This window comes from Ostrinia nubilalis, chromosome 20 (assembly GCF_963855985.1).
Source record: "Ostrinia nubilalis chromosome 20, ilOstNubi1.1, whole genome shotgun sequence".
Taxonomy (NCBI): domain Eukaryota; kingdom Metazoa; phylum Arthropoda; class Insecta; order Lepidoptera; family Crambidae; genus Ostrinia; species Ostrinia nubilalis.
Genome location: NC_087107.1, coordinates 1,978,864 through 2,005,551, shown reverse-complemented (window position 1 = coordinate 2,005,551; position 26,688 = coordinate 1,978,864). Strand labels below are relative to the sequence as shown.

The following is a 26,688-nucleotide window of genomic DNA, read 5'->3' as shown; positions in this document are numbered from 1 at the left end:
AAGCTGCCTTACGACGTTTACAGATTGATGACCTTTCCGATTTCATTTTGACTCATATTGCTCTCAGTAAATTAGACAAAGACACTCTAAATTTATTTGAACAATCCATTAAGCACGTAAAAATGCCTACGTTTAATGATCTCAAGACTTTTATAAAAGAACAGAATAAAATCCATACTTTACGCTTATGTTTTACGCAGAATAAGCCGTACGTTAATAATAAAACGAATTTCGCATCGCAGTCTAAAAACTCGAAACCGACACAGTCGTTTGTTTCTAATACAGCTTTTGGAGTAAAACCCAATCAACATTACTTCCAATCTCAACCGAATTCGCAAGGCTCATACACTCCATCCGCTGTACGCAAGAATTGTCAACTTTGTAAGACGGAACCTGAACATGCCCTGTTCAAATGCAGTTATTTTCGCTCGAAAAATGCGCCAACTCGCTACTCTTTAGTGAAAAAATGTAACTTTTGCCTCAATTGTTTGGGCTTTCATAATGTTAAATATTGCAGATCTCAAAATCGTTGCTCAGTTTGCCAACGTAAACATCACACTCTTATTCATATAGATAACTTTAACGTGAATAGACCTATGACGTCACAACAGCTGACTTGCAGCGCGACGCTTTCGCCGACCGACGCATCCATGTCCGCGCACGGTCCGGTCACGCCGCCGTTGCAATCGATGCCAACCAACAATGTGTCTCTCTCTGCAGTCACACCGTCGATCGCTGATGAATCTAGTACCACGGTCTTATTACCCACCGCGTCAGTGTATACTTATGACAATAATAAGACGTGTCAAAAATTACGCGTGTTTCTAGACACAGGTTCGATGAGCAACTTTATCACAAATAAATGTTGTGCGCGACTGAACTTAAAAGTCAATCCGCTACCTACCACTATTAAGGGCATAGGTCAGTCTGAAAGTGTGTCGCTAGGATATGTATCTTTCACAATTGCCTCACGCTTTGATCCCAGGTGTAAATACACAATTAACGCACGCGTCATTGATACAATAACCGATTATTTACCTAATGTAAGGGTTGACAAAACCCAGTTATCGCATTTACAAGGTCTTCCTATGGCTGATGACAGCTTCGATATCCCTGCTGAAATCGATTGTTTGTTAGGCAATGAGATATTCCCGCTTCTTTTAGGTAGTAATAAAATAACTTCACCGCAATCCTCTGTCATCGCCATCGAAACCACGCTCGGATATCTCGCTATGGGACGCGCTCAGTGCTACTCAGCTCATTCACGCAATGATAATAAAGCATTCTTTTGCAATGTAGACTCGCACTCATTAGAAGCACTCACGCAACGCTTTTGGGAGCTTGAAAGTGTACCTACTAAGAGACACATCAGCCCTGACGACGAAATATGTGAAAACATTTTCCAGTCAACTCATTCTCGCGACGACTCTGGGACGTATACCGTTTCTTTGCCATTTAAACTCGACCCATCAGAACTCGGCGATTCTTACTTTACTGCTAGGCGTCGCTTCTATAACTTAGAGAAAAAGTTAGACTCAACTCCGGGCTTACGCACTAACTATAATGAAAATATTCAAGACTGTATCGATCGCGGTTTTCTGTCAAAAGTCGAAAACGCATCGAATTCAGAGGAAAATACTCCAAATTATTATATACCTCATCATGCAGTATACCGACCAGATAAACTCACTTCAAAAACTCGAGTCGTTTTAGATGCAAGTTGTAAAACAACCTCTGGAAAGTCGTTAAATGATGTTCTTTACACTGGCCCAAACTTACAAAGTAATATTTTTGATCTTTTAATTAACTTACGCATTTTCTCAGTCGCTTTATCTGCTGATATTGAAAAGATGTATTTCTGTGTAAAGCTTGATCAAAATCACCACCCGTTTCAACGCATATTATTTCGATTTGATCCTGAATCACCGATTGATACTTATCAATACAATAGGGTTTCTTTTGGCGTTTCTAGCTCGCCTTACCTCGCTATGCGTGTCGTTCGCCAACTCGCTGAGGACGAGCGCGCGAATTATCCTATCGCCGCGTCTGAAGCTCAATCCTGTATGTATATGGACGATTATGTCTCATCGATGGACGGGTTAGAAAAAGCTGAACAATCTTACCATCAAATGGTTAAGATGTTCATGGCCGGGGGGTTTAAAATGGTTAAGTGGATCTCGAACAACCCTGAGCTTATAAATAAGATTCCCGATTCGCATAAAAATCCACAGCTCGTCGATTTTGACACTGACTCAGAAATTACGACAAAAATCATAGGCATGCAGTGGAAACCTAATGATGACGTTTTTCTTTACAAAATTAACTCTACTAACTCTGACCAATGCACAAAACGCACGATTCTTTCCGCAACCGCTAGATTATTCGACCCTTTGGGTTTGCTAGGCCCTGTGACAGCGTTTCTCAAACTTTTAATTCAAGAATGCTGGCAGCGCGAACTTGAATGGGATCAGCCAGTTCCAGACTCAATAAAAAATAAATGGAATCGGTTTGATAGTGAGATTAACTATTTATCGCAATTAAAAATACCTCGTCACATAGGAATCACCGCGGGTTGTCACGTCACTATCATGGGCTTCGCGGACGCCAGCGAAGTATGCTACGGAGCTGTAGTTTATGTGCGCGTGAGCTCTGATGCAGATTCACCCGGTGAAGTCTTTCTTATCGCATCCAAATCGCGCGTCGCGCCTTTAAAGAAAATATCTCTTGCGCGGCTTGAACTGTGCGCAGCGCTGCTCTTGACAAATCTTTTATTATCGGTTCGCGATAGTATAGAGAATCGTTATCCTGTCCTGTAACTCAATTTACGCATTTTCAGACTCGACTGTCACTCTCACGTGGATACATTCTCCCGCGTACAAATTTCACACATTTGTTGCGAATAGAATTACTGAAATTAATTCGAAACTCAACGCCAAAATTTGGTATCATGTTAATGGAAATGAAAATCCTGCAGATGTAATATCGCGACCTGTAACTCCTAAAGCATTATTAAATCAATTAAATTGGTTTCACTCTCCTCAATGGACAGCTCAGCCAATCTCGCAATGGCCTATCGAGCCATTTCAAGTTTCATCTAACAGTGTTCGACTGGAAGAGAAAACTATCGCTCTTGTTTCAGAGACAAACTCTCAATCGAACTCTCACTTTTTCGATCGATTAATTGATCGCATTTCCACGTACCCAAAATTATTACGCGCTACTGTGTACGTGTTACGCTTCGCTAAAATACTACGTTCAAACGGAGTGGTTACATCCTCTGATTTAGAACTCGCTGAACTCTATTTAGTACGCCATGTACAGGCACTATTTTTTACTCAAGATATGCACGCAATTAAAAATAATAAACCCTTTAACAAATCGCTTCTCAAACTTAACCCTTTCATTGACTCTGATAATATACTTCGTGTCGGAGGTCGACTCACTCACTCTCAACTCAACTATGGACAAAAGCATCCAATCATTCTATCGCCTAAACATCGCTTCACTCAACTTTTAGTTGATTACTTTCATGTATGTAATTTACATACTGGTCCTTCACTTCTACTCAGTCTGCTTAGACAGAAATTTTGGATACTTTCCGCACGTAACTTAGTACGTCAAAGAGTGCATCAATGCAATATCTGTTTTCGTTTAAACCCTAAATCTACAAACCCTCTTATGGGCGACTTGCCATCATTTCGCGTTTCAGAAGCTAAAGCCTTTGTTTATACATCAGTCGATTATGCAGGTCCCTTCTTTATTACTCACATTCGCCGCAGAGGTGTTAAAAGCCAGAAGGCTTATATTTGTTTATTTTGCTGTCTTACAACTAAGGCTCTACACATAGAGTTAGTTTCAGACTTAAGCTCTGATCTATTTCTCGCCGCTTTTCGTCGATTCATTTGTAGAAGAGGCCCCGTTTCCATGATATATAGCGACGGAGGTACTAACTTCATTGGCGCTAAACGCAAGCTTGACGAAATTTACGCTCTTTTGGAATCTGACTCTCACAAAAATTATTTAAGTTCACATTTGGCTGAACAACGCATTAAGTTTCTTCATAGTCCACCATATGGTCCGCACTTTAACGGCATCACAGAGATAAATGTTCGTTATGTAAAAACGCATCTTTATAAAGTTATTGGTCTTCAAGTGTTAACATACGAAGAGTTCAACACTGTACTTGTACAAATAGAAGGCTTACTGAATAGTAGACCATTGTGTGTTCTTAGCTCTGACCCATCTGATATATCCGCTCTCACTCCCAATCACTTTCTCAATATAACTCCACTGAAATTCTTACCAGTAGAGAATGTCTCTGATATTTCTGACAATCGGTTAACGCGTTATCAGTTAGTCAATAAATTAGTGCAAAGCTTTTGGCGTCGCTGGAGTCAGGAGTATTTAACTTCTCTACAACGCCGTGAAAAGTGGAATACGGTGACCAAACCGATAGATGTGGGCTCTGTTGTTGTTATAAAAGATGACAATGCGCATCCTCTTTGTTGGCCATTGGGTGTGGTTGTGGAAGTATATCCCGGAAAGGACAAAATCATTCGCACCTTAAAGATTCGCACTGCAACCGGTATTTATGTTCGGCCTGTAGTTAGAGTTTGTCCTCTTCCTTTACAGTAACTCAAATAATGCTTTTAACTTTAATTTTTCTTTAACTTCAATTTAACTCAACTTTAACTTTAATTTAACTCAACTTTAACGCTCATTTAACTCAAATTTAACTCGTTTAGTTCTCTCTAACGCATGCTTTTTTGCGTTTTTAACTTTATTTTTTTTTACAAACGCTACTCAATCTAGAGGAAGACCTCTAGGCCGGGGGAGTTGTACGCGCCAGCATTAAAACCTCATGCAATTCAAACTCATGTCACACTATTCTATCACTCATTCTGACAGTCCTTTTCCTATCCTCTCCCTCCCACCTTCAGTCTCGCTCTCGCATCGCAACGCGCCGCTTCGCCTACCTATCTGGGCGTTAATACTAAATAAGTATCCAAAATAAACCAATTCAAATAAACCCAAATCGCGCGCTAAACTCATCTCAATAAAAATTCAAGTGTTTGTGAAAGTGAAAGAAGAACCAAGCTTGGACCGTCCTGTGGAGTCTGCTCAATCGAAGGTATTCCATCCCGTTCCTATCCCAATCTCCTACACGCAGAAAAAAGATTTGTTAAAATCGGTTCATAATTGGCGGAGTTATCGCGTAACAAACATAGGAAAAAAAAAAAACATACGGGTCGAATTGAGAACCTCCTCCTTTTTTGAAGTCGGTTGAAAAATTACAGATTTTGCGTCTTTACATAGTTTAACTGAAAAAGTATCTTATTTAATTTTTTGCGATTCAAAGTACCTAGTTACTACTTATTGCAAGTTACATTATTGTTATCATTTCAATAATTTTCTCAAAGTTATAAGTTTGTTTATCACTAATCTGTAGCGTATTTAGAAGCACCTTGAAAACTTCTGTCCAGAGAGTCGTGGTGTATTTCAGAACCATCTTGAGTTTCAGTCTAAAGTCGTTTGAATTACAATCTGCAAGATTTTAATGATGCCTATAATATCTTTGGTTACGCAAATTTCATTGATTAGTTTTAAACGATACGAATTGAGACTTGAAACGATACGAACGAACGGTAACTGGAGGACGTCTCATCATTTCAGCCATAGGACGTCCACTGCTGAACAAAGGCCTCCCCTAATGTTTTCCATGTTGATCGATTGTTAGCGGTCTGCGTCTAGCGCTTCCCTGCTACTTTTATGATGTCGTCGGTCCACCATGTGGGTGGACGTACCACGCTGCGTTTTTCGATGAAATCTCCCTAAATCTCCCTAATGAAAAACACAATTGGACGTATTGACAATGCGTATGCTACGATTGACGATGTTAAGTCATTCAAACAGCCTTGAAGAGTCAATGAAAGCGTTATAAAGTAACACTGAAAATAAAATCCAATAAACAACTATAAAATCGAAGTGCACCTCTACCGCTTGCTGTTTAACGTCTGAACAAATAAAGACCACAATTAGGTTTGGTCATGAAATAATATGTGAGTGCAGTAAATGCATTAATGGCGTTGTTAGGTTTTGGTTCTTATCTGAGCTTTAACAGACAATCATGTAGGTAGGATATGAAAATAAATCTGCTACACCGATTAAGTTAAAGAATTTATTGGTCAATGTCTCGTAAGATACTTATTTATATTTCTATCAAACATAAATGAGAGACAGACCAGGAGGGTAATAGGCATGTACTGGATTTTAGGAATACCCATCTAAATATATAAAAGGAGAAACTGACTGACTGACTGACATATCAACGAACAGCCTAAACGGCTAAACGTAGGCTCTTGAAATTTGGAAGGGACGTAGCTTAGGTACCGTAGAGGTGCACTAAGAAAGAAATTCCCGAAATTCCCACGGGAACGGGAGTTAGCGGAAAAATCCTTTTGTATGAAAAATGTAAACCGCTTAAGTTAGACGCTTGAAATTTGGCATGCAGGTACCTTAGTAAACTTAAAGCTTAGTTACAACAGGATATTGCAAAATTCCCACGGGAACGGGAGTTGGCGGGAAAAAATATTTGTATGAAAAAATCTAAACCGCGTAAGATAGATGAAGGGGGTGTAAAACGGGATCCACACGTACGAAGTCGCAGGCAGCCGCTAGTACATTATAACGCTGAAAACATAATATAGATTCAAGTCATACATAGATTAGGGATGTTTCCTATAAAAAGAAAGAGTTTGAATTAGTCCGTGAAAGGCGCCAAACTTCAAAAGGAGAGGCCCGTGACGTTAAGGAGTGCTTAAAAGTGTAGCACTTTGTGACGTCACGCGGAACTTCAACGCATCATAACTTCGTTATTACTTGTCTGATTGACAATTGAAAAAATGTGTCTAATATTTTTTTATATTAAAATTGACAGACCAGTTTTTTTAGGAAACTAGCTAACTAATCGAACTTATTAAAAGCCTCAATCTGTGCTTTAGATTGAAAAGAGTTTTGGGCTACGTTTCGTATATCCTTAAATCCTTACTAATATTATAAATGCGAAAGTAACTCTGTCTGTCTGTGTCGCTTTCACACCTAAACCACTGAACTGATTTTGATGAAATTGGCATAGAGATAGTTTGAGTCCCGGGAAAGGACATAGGATAGTTTTTATCCCGGTTTTTGAAACAGGGACGTGCGCGATAACGTTTTTCTGTGACAGATAAAATTTCACGCGGGCGAAGCCGCGGTCGAAAAACTAGTAGTTAATATGTGTGTGTGTAGTGCCCCTTAGATGATGGAACACGATCCGAAAGCTACATTCGGCCAGCCAAAAGTTAATCCTCACAATGGCCGGGCTAATGCAGCGTAATGTATTGCTATCTAAAATCAACAGTTTTATCGCGTATCGACACTCACAGAAATATTGAGCTATTTTCGTGTATTATTTTAGTTCTTTTTATAATGACACCAGCAATAAAGTGATTAATTATAAGTACAGCTTTCTAGACCCATTTATGCAAATGTCATCATTTTATTGACTGGGTTGAGGATGAGATTTCAAAGATAACCGCGATCACCGCGAAACTAGTCACGATAATAAACTATTTTGTTATGGACCACTGGTTCTCAATGTCTTTAAAATATTCTTTAAATTGTTCAGTAATTAGGTAGTTAGTTTTAGTGGCGATAATAGGTACTGCCCATAAAGAGGCTACTATCAGTTTGTACAGATTTCCTCAATTTTCGTTTTACCTTAATTTTTAAAGTGTTGTACGAAGGTCCTAGTCACTATCCTTAAATAATCCTTCAAGCTCCGCGAACCTAGACACAATAGATATCGCACACCTAGATCTAAACTGAGACAACTCAAAAATTGCCAATTTTGACTTATGCTTGTATTCAAATACTCGGTTATCATACGCATCTTTCCAACATAACAGGTTTAATAAAGCCTTGATCCATTTGCCGCTAGATGGCGATAACTTACTTTTGTTGAATCAACGCTTGTCAACCCCTTCCACCTAAACAAGCGTTTTGTCAGTTGACCTTCGCTAGTATCAGAGAGTGGACGTATTAAAATAAACGAAAACGCGGATATTTAGATTTGTTACAGTTAAGCAGAAAATATATAATGAGTTAATTTGAGTAGTCACAGTATTGATGAATTGTTCTGCAATAGTCAACCAGAACATTTTGACTTGTTCCAGTTTTGTTTGATAAAGTAACTTATATTTTGTTACTATTTCGAGTTGAGTTTGTTTTGATGAATCAACTTGTGAATTTCTAGTTGGCGTAGTTTTGTTGGAACAAATTTCATTTCAATGTTATTCTATACAGAACGTGTAATTTTGCATGTTTCACCTAAAATCAGGTACAGTATGATAATCCCTGTTTCTAAATAAAGTTAGTTTTATTCAATCTGTTCAATTGTTGTGTTTGAGAAGAGTGTTTTGAGTTAACTTACTTTTGTTGGATAAGTTAAATTTACAGTGGATGTTATTTTTATTTTCCGAAAAAATTATGCTGGGTCGTTTTCTTGTAAATATTTTAAGAAAACAGTGTAAAGATAATTAAAAAGGCAATGTACAGACGACGGCACTTCAAGTTAAACACTGTAGTAACTTATGTAGTTGTAATACAAGTGTATAGTCTGATATGCTGTTGTCTGTACAAGGGATAAAACCTTCTTTATAATGTAGAAACGTAAAATAATGTTGAAAAAAGGTCTATAATAAGTAAATAAATAATAAATAAATATATTGATCGGCTGATGCTAAGAAAAAGTGGCCAAAGAAACTCAAACACCTATCATGTCCACCATGTCATGAAATCTTCATTTATATCTCTTAAGCTGATCCAGATCAAACAATTCCTGTTTTCTCTGAACTGTTTTCTCAAACAATTCCTAAATTGATGATTTAGGATATCGAAACATTCAAAGAAAACCACTTTAATAGTGCAGGAAGAGGACTCAGCCACATTTTGGAATTTTGAAGTACAGAGGACCAAAGAACGTGGAAAAGATGACATTTGAAAAGTTTTATGACACTAAAATCTTGCAAAAAAGGTGGGGAACTAATTTGGTTTTAGACGAAAATCGGAATCAAGTTAAATGGCACGATATAAAAATTTTAAGAGTGTAAAAGGAGAACTCAAATCTCAAAATGTCCGAACAAAACTGATTCAAGTCTAAATGTAGTTTATTATTTATACATAGTCATTATCCTAAAATGTAACAACTAAAAAAACTGCGATTAAAGGTAAAAAGGATAGATTTTTTGACCCAATTTATATACAGGGTCATTTCACAGTCTATCAATAATCCAAAATAAAACTGAGTTTCATAACTTCCCTAACAAAAAATGTAGTAATACGTTTTTTTCGCCTCCTGAAAAATGCCCTTTTTTGAGTTGTCTCAGTTTAGATCTAGCTGTGCGATATAATCAATCTCAATCGGTTAAGGGTATAGTTCATTGTATTTCATGAATGTCTACGAAAGACTAAGTTAAGTACACCATTGCCTCAATATTTATGTCGATATTATCGCGAAAAACGGATCTCATCTCTACCAGGCAAGTTATGTATCTTACGTGGGTGTGTAATGTATGATATAACTACATATCATATAATACTTAGAGGATATAACATCAAATTATATAAAATCATTTAATATAATAATTATTTACTATAATAAACGAATAATATAATTTTAAAACGAATAATTTTAAGACAAATAACTAACAACTGATATAAAATGGTTTGATATAATGAATATTTTCTATAAAACTTACAATGTATACTATTTAAAACAAATAACATTCAAATCATATAAAAATTAAATGTCGAACAATCAAATGAGATAAAATTATTTTCCTATAAAACTTAAATCATATAATAATAATAATTTTATATAAAGTTCAATTGTTATAATAAGCATTGCATGCAGCAAGCAAGCAAGCAAACAAGCAAGCTAGCACACGAGCAAGCAAGCAAGCAAGCGAACAAGTAAGCAAGCTAGCAAGCAAGCTAGCATGCAGGCAAGCAAGCAGGCAAGCAAGCTAGCAAGCAAGCTAGCAAGCAAGCAAGCAAGTAGGGAAGCAAACAGGCAAGCAAGCAAGCAAGGAAGCAAGCAGGCAAGCAAGCAAGCAAGCAGGCAAGCAAGCAAGCAGGCATGCAGCATGCAAATTTGACTAAAAACTTGAGACTTCTGTCACGGCTCCGGCACTGCGGGGCTCTGGCGGTCCCTCGCGTGCTAATCGTCGCAGATGGCTTTCGCTCGACACCGCGTCTTCGGCTTGCTGGCCGGCTTCGCCGGCCAGCCTCAGCCGCAGCGCCTCGCTTCCAGCCACCTGCTCCTCAGCCCGCGGGCCGCCTCGCCCCTCCGTGCCTACGCGCTTCTAAATTACACTCTAGGGGTAGGGCAGACAAGACTACGTGGAGTCGGTTTTACGGCGATTCGTTTTTGTCACTAAAGTCATTTATAAGTCAAGCTAAAGAAGAACATACTAAAAGTTATATCTATCAGAAATCATATCAATTAAAGAGTACTTATACCAAATAGTCGTTATAACAAATAATATTTATTTTATGTAATGGTTATATGAAATATTATTTATATTAAACAAAATTACATCAAATGAGTCTTAGATTAAGTAAGGTTTATATCAAATGTCTTTATGCGTTTTGATTGGTATCTGAAATGACATTATTAGAAATGATTTATTATATGAAGTAAACATTATATGTTAAAAAATTATATCAAGTGTTATTATAACATACGTTTATTATACAATATGAACGTTATTGAAATGAATTTATATCATATAAACTTATATAAACTGTCACGCACCCATCTTACGCTTTATGTTATTTGTGATGTTTATGAATATTATTTACTTGAATTCTTTCATGTTAAGATACAAATTAGAACAAGTTTTGAAGTGGCAAGAAATTGAATAATTACCGCGCCTCAGTAAAAGCAGGCTTGTGATTAAGAGCTCTGTAATTTGGAAACATAATTATACCTTATAATATGTATATGACGTCACAGCTAAAAGCCTAACAGGAATGTGGGTTACAAATATGAAAGCTTCTTTAGTAGAAATTCAGATATGGATTCAGAATGAAAACCAAATTCAATATGATGTTAGACATCTTGATGTAAGGTTTTACTTTAGTGTGATACACAACATGTTTCACAATCATTCAATACAACTTAAAGCCTTCAGTGATGAATTTCCCAAGACATTTTTGTGATATTTAACATAGTATACTTATACCTAGGTATGTGCTATTGAAATAAATGAAGCCCATTATGGCGTGACTTTACTTGTAGCAGTTTTATCAATGAGCTCAGAAGAAAATAACAACTCTACTATTAAAAAAATTGTGGTTTAAGTAATACCATACGTCATGTCTTAAAAGCTTTTGATTAGGAAGTTAGACTTTTATTTAGGAAACAATATATTTACGTCGGTTTTTTATAAATGCGGCCTACCCTGCAAAATGCATTGTCTGTCCAAAAAATAAAAGCTTATAAAAATGTGAGCTGACCATCACTCTATAATATATTCATTTCTATTGGGGTGGACTATACACGTAACTTTTTATTTCTTCTATTATTTCACAAAAAACTTGTCTCTATTGTCCTAATAATGAAAAACCTATCAATAAATCAGATATTTGTCGACAAAGCGAAATCATTAAGTCAAACAGGGCAAATTATCGGGGGCAGACAGGCCGAGAGCTTTCAAGTTTTGTTGTAAGCCGATTGGAGCCATTTGCCCATCGCTTGGATGACACGTGATGCTGAAAGGGTTTGAAGGGTTTATTAAAGTTTAATATTAAGGACTACTTAAAAAGTTTTTTTTTATGCTTTATGAAGTCGCGAAGTGCAGGTAGGCTATTTAATACACAGGTCCAGGGATCAAATTACATATTATACTCGTAGTCATTAATTGACTCTTTTATCATATTAAAGACTCTAACGTTAGTCTTTAAAGCAAAGGTTGTCATCTTATCTCATATAAAAAGGCATTTATATCATTTAGCATTATAAGCATCTCGTAGCATAAAAATACTAACCCTTTATAATGGAATCACCTTATCACCTTACAATCTTTTAATCATTTAGCATAAACTTCACAATCATCATTCAAGAAGCAACGATAGGCATCTTTTTCCCCAGCATCCACTAAACATTCTTGTTGCTTATTTTATATTATTTTTCTGGTGGGAAAGATGTACGAGCTATCGTACAAACGTATTCACTTTTCATATAGCTAATAAGTTATTGCTAAGTAAGCGTTTGCGCGGTTGACCCAAATTAGCGTCGACGCATTGAATACTTTATAGCAATAAATCAGTGTATTTTTAACAGTCACTCAAACTGGTCGTTTTCATTCCACCTCTCTCCCGACCCTTCAGCATCACTCACATCCTCATAGCATAGCATCCTTACCCTAGCATTCTTTAATGTAGGAGTTACGCCCCACATCATCCTTTACTTTTTATTTCTCTAACTGGAATTAATTTAATTTTAGATTGACATAATTATATGAATAATTCGCTATTTTAATTTTATTTTTAAGTTTTTGCTGGGCTTCACATGTACAAAATTATGTTCTATCAACCCTTACCCAAGTGACATGCAATAAATAATTTTAATTTGAATTTGAATTACCTATCTATTGGTTAATATTTTATTCAAGTTAAATGTTGCATTATTGGGTTCTTAACAGACCATTTTGCTCACATTTAGCCTTGCTATCATACAAAGAACAGTAGTTTACTTTCAATCATTCTGGGAGTGGGTAGTCAATGCGAAAAAACGCTCAACGGTTGGAATGTGCAGGTGTCAAAATGTCCATACGGACCGGCTGTCAGTGTGGCAAAAAGTATGAATGTCAAAAAGTCCCAGTGTCAAAATGTACATTATTACCATGGTTACAATGGTTTAGTGACAAATGGTACACATCACAAAATACAAGTACAACAAAAGGTGTAGATAAAATGATCAACTGATATATTGTGCTCATGATTTAATTAATAAAATTAAATGTCAAAATGTTCAATGTTCTTGTAGTCCAGCCAATAAAGATTTTTTGGACATTTTTACCTTGATGCATTTAAACACGTGTTCATCATCATCATCATCATCATCATTTCAGCCACAGGACGTCCACTGCTGAACATAGGCCTCCCCCAATGACTTCCACATCGCACGGTTGGTAGCGGCCTGCATCCAGCGCCTTCCCGCTACCTTTATCAGGTCATCGGTCCACCTTGTGGGTGGACGTCCTACGCTGCGTTCACGTTAGCTATTATACAATAAGACGCTTGTTCGAATAAACCCGAAGACATTTTAACTTCAGATCATTTTAACCATTGCTCATTTCGACGTTCATACTTTTTGCCACACTAACAGCCGGTCCGTATGGACATTTTGACACCTGCACATTCCAACCGTTGAGCGTTTTTTCGTATTGACTACCTACCCACTCCCAGAATGCTTTCAATGGAATTCCGCAAGATGTTTATTTTGTCTATGATAAGTTACTTTATAGAGCTCTATTAAATACATAAGTCTATAAAACTACTTTTAAACAGAGTTTGATAGTCCATTCAAACATAATTTAGTTTATACGTGCATAATAACAGCTATTATCTCGAAGGTCCAGACTTTCATTAGCATTTTTCATAAACCCAGATGTGCATTCTGTAGCGGTACTTTGACGCAGGAAATATTGGCTCAGAGTAGAGAGAAAAACTAATGGTTTTGCCTGCCACGGGAACCCTGGACTTGATGCATTTTTGTACCAATGTACATAAAATAGCTACACAATTAATTAATTAATCGTACCTAATTAAATAGTCTTTGTAACGTAACAAAGCACACTGAAAATTACTTAGGTATTTTCTATTTATTTTACATTTATTAAAAACAAAAAGCCTGAATTAATTTAGTCTCTATTTCTTAAAGCTAGGTCAGGTACTTTTGAAGATGTTGAAGACTGCTAACCGATCCTTTTTCTTTGTGGTCCAGTGTAGCGTCGTAGTACCGTAGCACTCCCGCCTTTTATAAGCTGCTTGTCAGTATTAATCTGATCTATTCTGACTGACTAAGCTGACTGAGTTTCTTTGCGCTGCTTCTTCTCAGCACTGGCCCATTTATTGTCCCGAATCAGTGGTAGGGTTAATACAGGGACGTGTAAAAGTGCTTTTGAAAAGCCTATTTGCAAAAATAAATGAGTTTTATGAGTTTTTTTTTATGCATGTGTCATTTGTACTTGTAACTGGTCACATTATTGCATGTGGCCAGTTACAAGTATTTTGTATTTTGAATTTTATTGATAACTAGCGGCCGCCCGCGACGCGTGGACCCCGTTTTACCCCCTTAGGGGTGAAGTTTCGAGTTTTTTTACGGGTTTCCCGGAAATTATTCTCGCCGTAAAAACCATCATTGGACTTCAATGAACATTAAAAAAAAAGAATTGGTAAAATTGATCCAGGCGTTGTTGAGTTATGCCTTTACATTTTGCGATTCATTTTTATATTTGTAGATAATTTTTAACATGATTAATTTGATGGACATACTTACGTATTGATAGGACCGATATACCTAAGTACCCGATAAAATTAGTCACTTACAAAAATATTACATTTGCTATTCATAGATCGGGCGAATATTAGCATAATATCACAAAAATAAATGAATATTCAGTGTCGCTAACAGCGTCAGAATACATGTGAGCTTATGTACTACTGTACACAGATTTATTGTTTTTCCAGTTTGATTGGGCGGCTATTTGTTTTGTAAAAACTCGGTTCATTGCCGAAATGTTTTCGGAATCCTGGACTTTGTTGGATGAAAATTTATAATAGGAATTGGTTTTATAATTAAAGATTAGCTGTGACTATCTGTTGTTTGGAAAACACAAAGAAATATAGTTGTATTGGGAATAGTTTTATTTTGAGGTACTTAAGCCGTCTGGTCAGCGTGGGGAGCCAAAGGGGTCGGATTCCTGCAGTGGACATTATATCAACTGATAATGATGAAACTATTTAAAAGTAGATACTTATCTACCTTACCTTTCTAGTCCTGCGCCCTGGACATTAAGGCTGAGTTGCACCACCTAACTTTAACGGTAACTATGACGATAACCGGTGCATTTTGTATGGAATTTGACAGAGGTTTGACGTTTGTCAAAGTCAAAGTAAGATGGTGCAACCCAGCCTAAGTCGCGGGTTTGACAAATTAGTGGCTCTAAATTAACGTGAAACGTGGCCGATGGGGCAGCAAAGTTCTGGAGTGGAGGCTACGTACCTGAAAACGCAGCGTGGATCGTCCACCCACAAGGAGGACCGACGACCTGATAAAGGTAGCAAGAAGGCGCTGGATGCAGGCCGCTACCAACCGTGCGATGTGGAAGTCATTGGGTGACGTCCTGTTTTTTGGTGGATGTCCTGTGGCTGAAATGATGATGATGATGATGATGATTTTTTTTATGCAAGACACGGCAGGTATTCGACCGCAATCGGACCTGATGTTAAGTGAGATGCAGTCTAGGATGGTACATATCTACCCTGTAAGTGCCTATTCACTCTCGCCTTGAAAAGGCCCGGATTATAGTGTTCAGGAAAGACAGCAGCAGGCAGCGAGTTCCTTGATGAAATTAACGAGTTTCTAAATAACCTTTAATCATTTACCTACTCCTTTTCATTACACGTGTCGTGGGCAAAAAGAAAATTTGAACAAGACTTAGCTGTCTTGTAGCCACACGCTCCATTTGCAAGATAATGCACAAAAGAAACTTTTCCAACAAATTCTCCAAACACTCGGCACCTCTCAAAAGAGCGTGATGCGAGTTTTTACAATGTTCAAAATTAATGAACACAACTTTGGCAATAATGATATTGGGAGTGTTTTGTGAGTAATGAAACAGACTTTCAGGCCCCTCGCCCACGGTGACTTTTTGTAAATCCTGGTCTGTGAGCACGTAGAATTTTGTCCAATGACCCCAAGCTACCCATCCTTATCGCTCGCACGTAATTATATTGCTGTCGCGACTGTGCGACGGGCGGCCGCAGTGAGTGTGCGAGCGCGACAGCAACTTAATTACGCGCGAGCGATGTATGGGTAGCTTGGGGTCATTGGACAAAATTCTACATGCTCACGGACCAGGCTTTAGTGATACTGTCGCTCGTTAACGAAACACGCATCATCACTCAGCACCGCTAATAACGTGCCTTAGTCGCATTTACAACGCGCTACAGAAGTGATGCCAACGCGCTTCTAACGCGGTACAGCGCGACTCGACTCGCGAATCGATGCAAACGCGCGACCGATTTTGCTGACGACATCATCGGGGAGAGAATGATGGGAGGGGGGGCACGACAACTGTAGCAATCGTAGGTATTTTGTGCCGTTGAATTATGTTTTTATTGCGACAGAAGCGCGACAGTATCGCCAGTATCGCGTTTGCATCACGACTGAATCATGTTTAAGTATATGGGCGAGGGCACACAGCTAGCGACAGCGTTGCTTCTGTATCGATGCGAACGCGCGACAGAATCGTTACTGCATCGCTACAAAAAGTCGCCGTGGGCAAAGGGCCTTACTTAAGAGCAGAAAAGAGTAAACGGTTTCAAGGATGAACGTGGTCTCGTTACAGAAAACTAACTTGTAGTTCCCTCAATAGACTCAAGGAGACACCGTCAGGTTCTAGTGCGTAAACCCTGGCCTTCTAAGATCCTCAAATAGGAACATCATTATCATCAACAGCCCTTTACAGTCCACTGCTGGACTATGAGCCTCCTGGCCAGGTTTTGCCATAATCCCCACGCTTGGCAGGCGGGTTGGAGATCACAGTTTAAAAGATTGATGTTTTTCAGAGAGCGCTGCTGCCCGTGCAAACAGGAACGTATTTGTACTTCATTGGAAATGAACATTGTAGAGAGTAGGTACGTTATACAGTTTTCGTTACAAAAAACTGTGGTTTATTGTCAAGACTCACAAGTGACTGTTAGACATTATTTGGTTTATTATCGGAATACATTGTGTAGGTAAAATATTTCAAAAATGATGTTCTTGTGTTACGTACGAGTATTCATACTTAATAACATAATATCATACTTTCCGGCTTCGCACTGGTGTAGAATTTACACAATGAATAAGTATATCATATCAATTTTCTCTCAAAAAGTCCTATTACGTAATAAATACTTCCAGAAATGTCTATTATGCTTAAAATAGGCAATAAAAGAAGCAACATAATAACATTCCTAATGTTAATAGAAATATTGTAGTAAATGTATAAATGGGTCTTCTATAATGTTATTCCGACTGGGAAAATTGCTACATTTTAACAATAGAAACCGTTCCCGAAATGTGTTTCCAATCTAAATCTAAAAATATTGCGTAATAGTACCAAATAAATAGACGTTATATCATGTGTATAGCTATATCCTTCATTTCGTATCAACTTAGTGCCATCCACTGCTGGACAAAGGCCGCCCCTAAGGATTTTCACAATGACCGGTCCTGTGATGCCCGCATCTAGGTGTCTCTAGTAAATTAGAGAGGGTCATACGTGTTCCTGTACTGAAACGGATGATGGTGATGTTGTAAATGTTTTTTTGCGTTGTTAGTAATTTAAACTTTAAAATTCAAGGCAAAGCGCGGAAACGTGACGACAGAAGGGATAAGCTGAGCCGTACATAATAAAAGAGCCAGGTAATTTGGAATTAAGTTTTCATTAAGATTACAAACTGCGAAGGCAAGTGTAAAATAATTTTTAGGAAGCTTAGGAAATCTTGAAGAATATTGGCTTGATTAATGAATTTTCAAGTGTGCCGAAAATTAATTTCAATATTGATCAAAATGAATTAGGTAGATTTGTGACTTCTGCTGTCAGTGTTACTCATGCTATGGTCGAGAAGCAATTTTCCACCGAAGCATGTTGAATATTATGTTTAGGTATATAACAATGTTTATATTGTAAATCGTACTACAATGTAGTTGTTAGTGGTCAGAAAGTTACTCGTACTAGCCTAACATAAAATGTTTTGTGTCGTAAAAATAAAAGACAATAGAAATAATCGTGTAATCATTCAACGTAACACCTGAAGGGCGCGCGTTTTATGCTCGTTAGTGTAGCCTTTTGTTCTTTTATTGCCTTTGTTTACTCAATGTAGAAAAAAATTAGAAAAACCGTTTTTCCGTGAAAAGGAATTAACAGTTTCCTTTACTAAATATATCATATTAAATACCTGCCAACTCCAAACTAAATTGTCTAATCCAGCACATAAAAAAATGAAGTGTTTTTGTAAAAATAATCTGTTATCCCAATTGATGTTAAAGAACGTGAACCACATGCAGATAATTTGACAGACGGTAACTTTAATTTTCGTTCGTAGATATTGAAAATTTCATTAATTTTAACAATTTCAATTTAAACAAATAAAAAGAACTATTGAGGACCAATTACCTCATTTTAAAGATATTTTTGGAGATGAAAAAATTCAAATTATCCTTTGTTTTGATATTGAAGTGTGAGGCGTAAATAACGAACGCTGTCAATATCGTTAGACTCATGAATGATTTTTAAAATATATTGTTTACACAATTGATCCATTGTTATTTGCTTTCGCGGAATCGTCATGTGGAAAGATACAAGTCGTTATTTTGCCCCGACCAGTTTAATCGGAGTTTTAAATTACACAAGAAAAAGTACTGAGAATGACAGTGTTATTTGCCGAGGCCTTTGATTTTCTAGAGGTACGAGTGTAGGTACTTACTGGAGATGTATCTTGCGGTTAATATATTGTAAATTCTCTCTTTGAAATATTATTTTAATTCTTCAAATATTTTTTTTAATTTATTAATCAACTAAAAAGACAGTTACATTGGGACAATTACATTTAGGCACAGAACAGACGGTGAAACGCAACTGCAACGAAACTGCAACTTTGTGATGATTCTGATGAATGAAACTGAAACTGAAAGTTTCAAACTGGTCGCGTCAAGTGTCTCAACGGACGCTATGGCAGAAACTTAGATGCAACTCAAAAGTAACTAGCAGTTGCAGTTTCGTTGCAGTTGCGTTTCACCGTCTGTTCTGGGCCCTAGATAGCTTTAAAAACCAATAGGATTTGATATAAAACTAACGAGTTCACAGTATTACATTCATATACAATTACATAATACTAATAAATTATTTTAATATTGTTACCTTAGCTTAAGGAAATAGTCCTTAAGCTTATATTTAATATTTTTCAGTGATTTCTTTCACAAACTCGGATGGCATGCTATTTATAATCCGGGGCAGTAGGTAGGGTTGGTCGACCCGAGTTTTAAAAGACTCATTAAAAATGCTCTTTTAATAAGGTGCATTGTATTTGTGTATGGATCAGTAATATCTTACAGTACTTAAAGAGGCCAGAGGCGTTGCCTTGAAATTTAATTTTAATTTAAGTTGTTACACACAAGTTCACACATGGTATTTCTCGCTGAGGGTTAGTTAATATGAAATGGAATGAACCCACCAAATCTACTGAGTTACCGAGTATAGACATAAGTTACCATCCAACGGGCAACTTTTGCGGCAGTTTATCAATTAACCCTCGCCATATGAATTCGTATAAACCAAATGTGCTCGCCGAGAGTCGACACACTCAAAGTAAATGTAGTAGGTTCATTTGAAGACTTACGGTTCAGCCAAACCAACGCGATCACACGCGATCAGCCTGCGTGCAGCGATAGCGACCATTGCTGCACGCCGGCTGATCGCATGTGATCGCGTTGGTTTGACCGAACCTTTATTGAGGAATGCACGATAAAGTTTAGAAAAGTGCGCATGAGAGAGACATTTTTCAGTTTCTCAGTTAAGTTTTATTATTTTACTGTAAGCTTTTGTTTGCTTGGAGTGCTATGATTTTTTTGGTCAAATTTTGCAACTTAATTTTCAGTATGTTTCCGCTAGTTAGGTAGCTCAAATAGGCTAGAATTTGACTTTCATGCGTAAACCTGGATAACAATGCCATATTATTTTTAGTTTAAGAAATAGTCTAACCCTTGGTGTGCCCTTGGTTCAATTTCATAGTGGAGTACATTGTTGGTAACGTAATCACATAGATGGTTTTAATCCGAAATCGATCATAGTTTCGTTTGACTTAATTTACTTAAGGTCCTATGTCACCTAGATGGGGCAAAGGGCGTCCACAACAGCCCTCCATCGCGTTTGATCTCGCTCCAAGTCTTGCCCATTTTCTTCGCCTCGTCTGCTACTCGTTTAGTGTGGGTTTACTGATTACATCCCACTTGTGGGGACAACATATTCAGCACACGGTCTCTCGTAATGAAAAACGTAGGAATGTCCCCTAATATAATAACAATAACTATGTTAGTTTAATTTATGTGGCAGTCACAAAATAGTGTACAAACTTAGTCCCGGGGTCACGGCTTTTTTGGTGTTGGACGAGGCTCTTGAGCTCTGATATTAGATTAAAACATGTGAATGTTTATTGTAAGTATCTAGTCAAATGAAGATGTTATGCTGTTCTGTTTAAATTAAATTCTTGAAGTGTTGTATCATCATGAGATCATTTAGTTTCTAATGCAGGAGCACGACCATCTCTTTAAAATGTAAAGTTTAAAATGGAAGTTAATTTAACAATATAGTATAAAATCTTCACAGATATTCCTACATACCTACGAGTAGTCATAAATTAAGGTACGTACAAAGTCTAAATGCTTGACCTACTTTTAAAACAATATCTTTTGTTTACATACAAAAGAACCTTTCACAGAAAATAAAAAATAACACGTATGAAATGCCTTATAAAATCACTTTTTAACTTTCCCGTAAAATTTTCAGAAAAGAAACACGAGGGAATCCTCCAGAATGTAAAGAAACCAACAAATGTTATTCCATTGTCTAACATAATAGAACTGCTATCGCTCTCAAGGGTTTCTTAAGATAATTCCGAATGTTCAAATATCACACAAAGATAAAAATAACAATGTGAAGAAATGCTTTTATAACAACATTGTGGGGAATCACTACGTGGGTGAGTAAATCAATCGTATGGTGTGGAAATAATATTAAATACTTAATATTTTTATGTATAATAATTGTTTGTATTTGTACAATATTAAGGACAAAATCGTCAAATTCCAACTCTACACGACTATGTTTTTAAGTAATGATAGTTTTGTTTACCACTAAATATTTGTGTTTAGAACTTCTGATACTACAATAATATCGTCTTCTATTACCTATACATTACTTAGGTAATATTCTGAAAACAAACATAAAATTACTTCAGATATATTCGCTCAAAAGTTCTAAACTTCCATCAACTTATTTTTAAAATCCACTCAAATTTTCTAGAGAAAAAACATACGGGTCGAATTGAGAACCTCCTCCTTTTTTTTTTTGAAGTCGGTTGATAAATTGAAGATTTGGCTTTTAATTTTACCACACGTAAGTTCATATTCGCTGAAAATACACGAGCTATCACAGCAAATTCGATACAACTCGATGGCCCGACGTGCATCGGAATGCAATATATCGGCGCCCGCCCTAGTCGCCGCCCGCCCTAATGGATGCCGCTAAAACGCTCGCGCCCGCTTCTGGACATAACAGCCTAATTGGGGGTTATTAGTGCCGCTGTCACAGGTTATTACGTGGTGGTCGGGATGATCAGAATTGCTTTATCCTCGGTAAGAAGCTGGTTACGTAATTAAAACGCATTTCAGTTGATCACGTGGGTCCAGCAGAACAAAACTGGACCATCCCCACCTCTTCTCATGTGAATGTCAATCGAACATCAGGCCTCCTCAACGCTTCTGACCAGAGTTGCCAAATCCTCCATACATCTGGTAATTAGAGAGCCGTTCTCCTACAGTAGAAACTAACTAACCCGATGATAATTATGATGATACATACGTATATTTTACGTAAATCTACTGTAAACGTCCATGATTGTGAGCATGACTCTTTTTCATTTAATGAACAATTTTATTATAATCTTGACAGAGCCCTTGATAGAAGGATTTATGTCCTCTTTGTATGGAAGGTTTTTGTCCTCATGAAGTTTCTCAATTTGTAAGTTACTTATTACGTTGATAATAGCATTTTGAGAAATGACGATTCTCATAACCGGCGGAGATCAGCAAAAACCAGTTGAAACTAAAATTAATCGGCGGTCAATCGGAGGGTGTTCCACAATCGGCAGTTGTTAAAAGTTTTATCTATGTTTGATTAGTTTCGGCTGGATTACCATGACTTATGGGGTCGTTGGGTAGTCGTGTGCGACGAAATTAAAATATTTAGTTTTAAAACCAAATGATTATTGGTATAAAAGTAGATAAGTGGTGTCTCAAAATTTTATATTAGTCCTGATTTCATCTTCCTTAAATTGGAATGATTGGATTATTATTTATTTTCCTACCATTTAGATTCAGCTCACTTTTAATTAATAAAGATTCATGTGTGAAACTGAATGAAAATTTCTGAATGTGTTGTCAACCCCACCACCTTGTCGTCTTTATTCGTACATTAGTATGTACTATTAGTGTAGCACACACCATATACTTGTAGCTCCTAAATGCGTAGGCACACACTGCAAATACGTGAATCGCCGTAACTGCGTGGGCGAATATGAAGCAGGTGACAGCCTTTCATTTGGGCCCATTACATGCATTCTGAAAACCCGCGGTCGCACCGAAAACGGTCCGTAACCGCGTAATTACAACGCAACCCACTCGTTTGCGGACTGTTTGACAGCTTGGCAGCATTAGGATTTGACAGATGGATATTACACATTTTGATTAAGCCTGACTATCGATTTTTCGTCGGCCGGTAGTTTTGTCGGGTATTTGATCAGTATGGGCATGTATGGAAGTGCGCACATTACACCGATTTGATTTGGCCGATTCTTCATACAAATTAAAATCGGGCCCAACTATCGGTCAACTAATAATCACGTAGCCTACTTATTTATATTTTCTGCGAACTTCGTAGACCTTAACATACTGTAGGATAAAATAATAAACTTATTAAAGTTGGATGCGAATTACGATGAATAGCACGTACTAGTTTTCCGGAACTACTGTTTTTCTCTAATTATGTTATAATAAGATCGATAACCACACAGTCTTATTAGACTTCCCGATATTATTTCCTAAGGGAAACAATACTTACTTTGAAGCCTATCTTACTTGTTACTAAATTAGCCGATGGGGGATTCAAATCCGAAAGTATGGTATTTAATTAACAGTTTTACACGATTCAGGAAAACCTTGGGGGAGGCCTTTGTCCAGCAGTGGACAAACGAACGAACACGCTTCAGTAACTTAAATCTTTTTGCATTAACTCTACTACTGCTTAGGGATATTCAAGCTAAAAAAAAAAACAGCACAAACAGCAAGCTCTACTCTACATTTTGTATATAATTGTAGTAGAATCCGATTATAAGGACGCTCAAGGGACCGATGATATGACGTCGTAATAAAAAAGTCATTTTTTACGTTATTTCTCAACAAATCAACTAACCAAATAAAAAATATGCGTCGCTAAAAGAGGTCGGTCGTTATAAGCGACGTCGTACTAAACGGATTCTACTGTATTGTATTTTTTCACGTTGCTATTGCTATTGCGTCGATACACAAAAAGTTCTAAAGGTAAAACCTCGCGTCATAATTTTGACACAACCGCCAGTCGATTGTCAGAGCATCACAAAACTTCCGAGTTGAATGCCTAAGGCTTGCCATTAGCAAAGCCTCCACATCCTCCAGACTTCTTGTGACGAGCTCATTAGCAAATGCGCCGTCTCTTTCTCACCTAATAAAAGCTAGTATTTCCATCCTTCGCACACAACACCCGTGACGAAAGATAATAAGTGTCATAAGAAGTTTTAACTCTTTAATAAGCGTACGTATATTTTTGAGGAGAGTTCTACTACCACTGACAAAACTGACAAATGAAATAAATATAAAATTGAAGCAGCACATTATTAGGCGGTCTTACCACCAGGAAGCGATCTCTACTAGACAACCCGGGGACTGGCTAGTTAAACAAATAGAAGATTCATTGCTCACTCTAAGGCCCAGAACAGACGGTGAAACGCAACTGCAACGAAACTGCAACTTTCTGATGATTCTTATTTTTTTTTTTTTTTTTTTTTTATGTGATAGGCAAACGAGCAGACGGATCACCTGATGGTAAGTGATTACCGTCGCCCATAGACACCCGCAGACCCAGGGGCGTTACAGGTGCGTTGCCGGCCTTTAAGATAAAGATCTTATGAATGAAACTGAAACTGAAAGTTTCAAACTGTTCGCGTCATGTGTGGTCTCTCAACGGACGCTATGGCAGAAACTAGATGCAACTCAAAAGTAACTAGCAGTTGCAGTTTCATTGCAGTTGCGTTTCACCGTCTGTTCTGGGCCTAAGCGTTTTATGAGAAATTATGTTTACTTATGAATGATGCAGTCACATAGGAAATGTTACTAGCTATTAGGTAATCATCAAGCCACATCTACAATAAGTGTTGATGTAAATATTTATTATTAGTATAGGATGATGAAACAAACAGCTTCGTATCTTCAGTTCTTCCGACTAGTGTGAGCATTGTATTCGACTAAGGTGGAATCTTTTACTAATTTAGATTATACATAGTCAAAAAAGTATTAAAATCATCCGACGAAATTTGAAAATTGGGAAATCAGAAAAAGGATAAAACGTCAAGTCGTATTTACTCGTAAGTCTATAATTAGTGACCATTTAAATAAACAACATGCTATTAATCTGTCAGCATTCCATTTAGCTGTTAAATATAAGCACGATGGTAATTTTAGGTTTTCTATTCCCTTCCACAACCATTATTTACGACCTTGTTTTGAACAAAATTAAATTATAAGTTAAGTGTAGTATGGTATTGTGACAAATTAAAGTGAAATACTTATGAATTAACATTAGAAGTAACTGACTTCAAGCCACAGTGTTAAAACGGTGATTGTTCATTTATGAACATAGTTTAGAAAAACAAGTAGTTTTTAACCCTTCCTATTTCTGCAAGTAGAGCCATTGCTAAAGCAAAACTTTTCTTCTATTTCAGATCCCATCAAAATGGTCACACCAAGGACATGTTTCCTGTTCATCACCATCCAGCTGGTCTACGTGATCTCCGCACAAGAGATGGAGAAACGCGTGCCTCAAGGCTTCGTGGGCATGCGCGGCAAGAAGTATGACGAGCCCACAGAACAGTTCTACAAACGAAAACCACAGTTCTTCGTCGGAGTCAAAGGAAAAAAGAGCATATTCGACCTCCTTGAAGAACCAGAAGAGAAGAGAGCACCCATGGGCTTCGTCGGAATGAGAGGCAAGAAAGAACTCTACCTCCCCGAAACGTACTACGGAAATTACGACTATGTCCCCAAAAGAGGAGCCGGCTCTCTGATAGGGCAAATCGACTTCGCTTCGAACGAGGACGTGAAAAGCTTCAGTGGTGGAGATGAGTTCCCGATTCTGAACGAGATTTTAAACGAATATTTACAGAAAGTCGAACGCTCGAACTCCCTCGAATCGGCTACTGACGTCCCGGACATTAACGCGGAATTCTCCAACGAAAGGATTTCAAACGAAGTGGACAAGCGCGCTGCGAATATTCACCAGTTTTTCGGAGTCCGTGGAAAGAAGTCTATTCAGAATAAGCGTCCGTACGATTTGAGCTTCAGGGGTAAATTCATCGGCGTCCGCGGCAAAAAGGACCTGAAGAACAGTGGCCCCCAGGAGATCAGGTTTTTGCTCAGCCCCAACGGACCGTGGCCGAAGAGAAAGGCCCAAATGGGTTTCGTCGGCATGCGCGGCAAGAAATGGACTGACGGTAAGGAATTTGCTTTAATTACGTTGTTTTAGAGATATATTTAAGTTAATATTCGTATATAACTTAACCAGATTCTCTAGAAAAAGGAGATATAGTTTCAGCTGTAACATTGATTTTATAATTTATCAAACTGATGTCATTAAAGTAGACCCTTTGACAAACTTTTGCAAAAGAATCGCCGAAATTTGCGTAACAAAATCAAAACAAACTTTTTGGTCGTTTTTTGGGGAGCAGTTTGTTTCGACTATCTATTAGATATCGGCTCAAAAACAGGTGTTTTTTATACGCATTAACTTTTCGTTCCTGTGCAAACATTTACTCAAGTAAACTTTATCTTTTAAAGGATGTTTTGGGAGGGTAGTCAACTTCGTAACGTTTGAAAAGTTTGGGGTTCACTGAGTATCTCGTATCGGAAATTCGGGCATATTTTTTGCGTTTTTACGTCAGTTTTTTTTAACATCAAGAGTTTAGTAACTAAAGCTAAAAATGTCCGGACCTAGTTTTCAACCGACTTCAAAAAAGGAGGAGGTTCTCAATTCGACCCGTTTTTTTTTTTTCTATGTTTGTTACGCGATAACTCCGCCAATTATGAACCGATTTGAACAAATCTTTTTTCGGCGTATAGGTAATACCTCAAGGGTGGTCCCATTTAAATTTAATAATAGAAAAAACAACCCCCATGGGTGGAAAATTGGGGATGAACTTTTTTATACGCAATATCTCCGCCGATTATAATAAATCAATTTGAACGATTATTTTTTTGTTGAATAGGTATTATCAAAAGGGTGGTTT

At 37.4% G+C, this 26,688-nt stretch overlaps 1 protein-coding gene across 1 annotated transcript in view; it reads left to right on the top strand.

The window, feature by feature from the left end:
• Nucleotides 1–26,688, top strand: part of LOC135081447 (tachykinins-like) — an 84,537-nt gene that overhangs the window by 56,561 nt on the left and 1,288 nt on the right. The window contains exon 2 of the mRNA XM_063976138.1: nucleotides 25,129–25,896. Within this exon, the coding sequence (XP_063832208.1) occupies nucleotides 25,140–25,896 (757 nt within the window). The 5' untranslated portion in view covers nucleotides 25,129–25,139. The remainder of the gene's footprint in view (nucleotides 1–25,128; nucleotides 25,897–26,688) is intronic.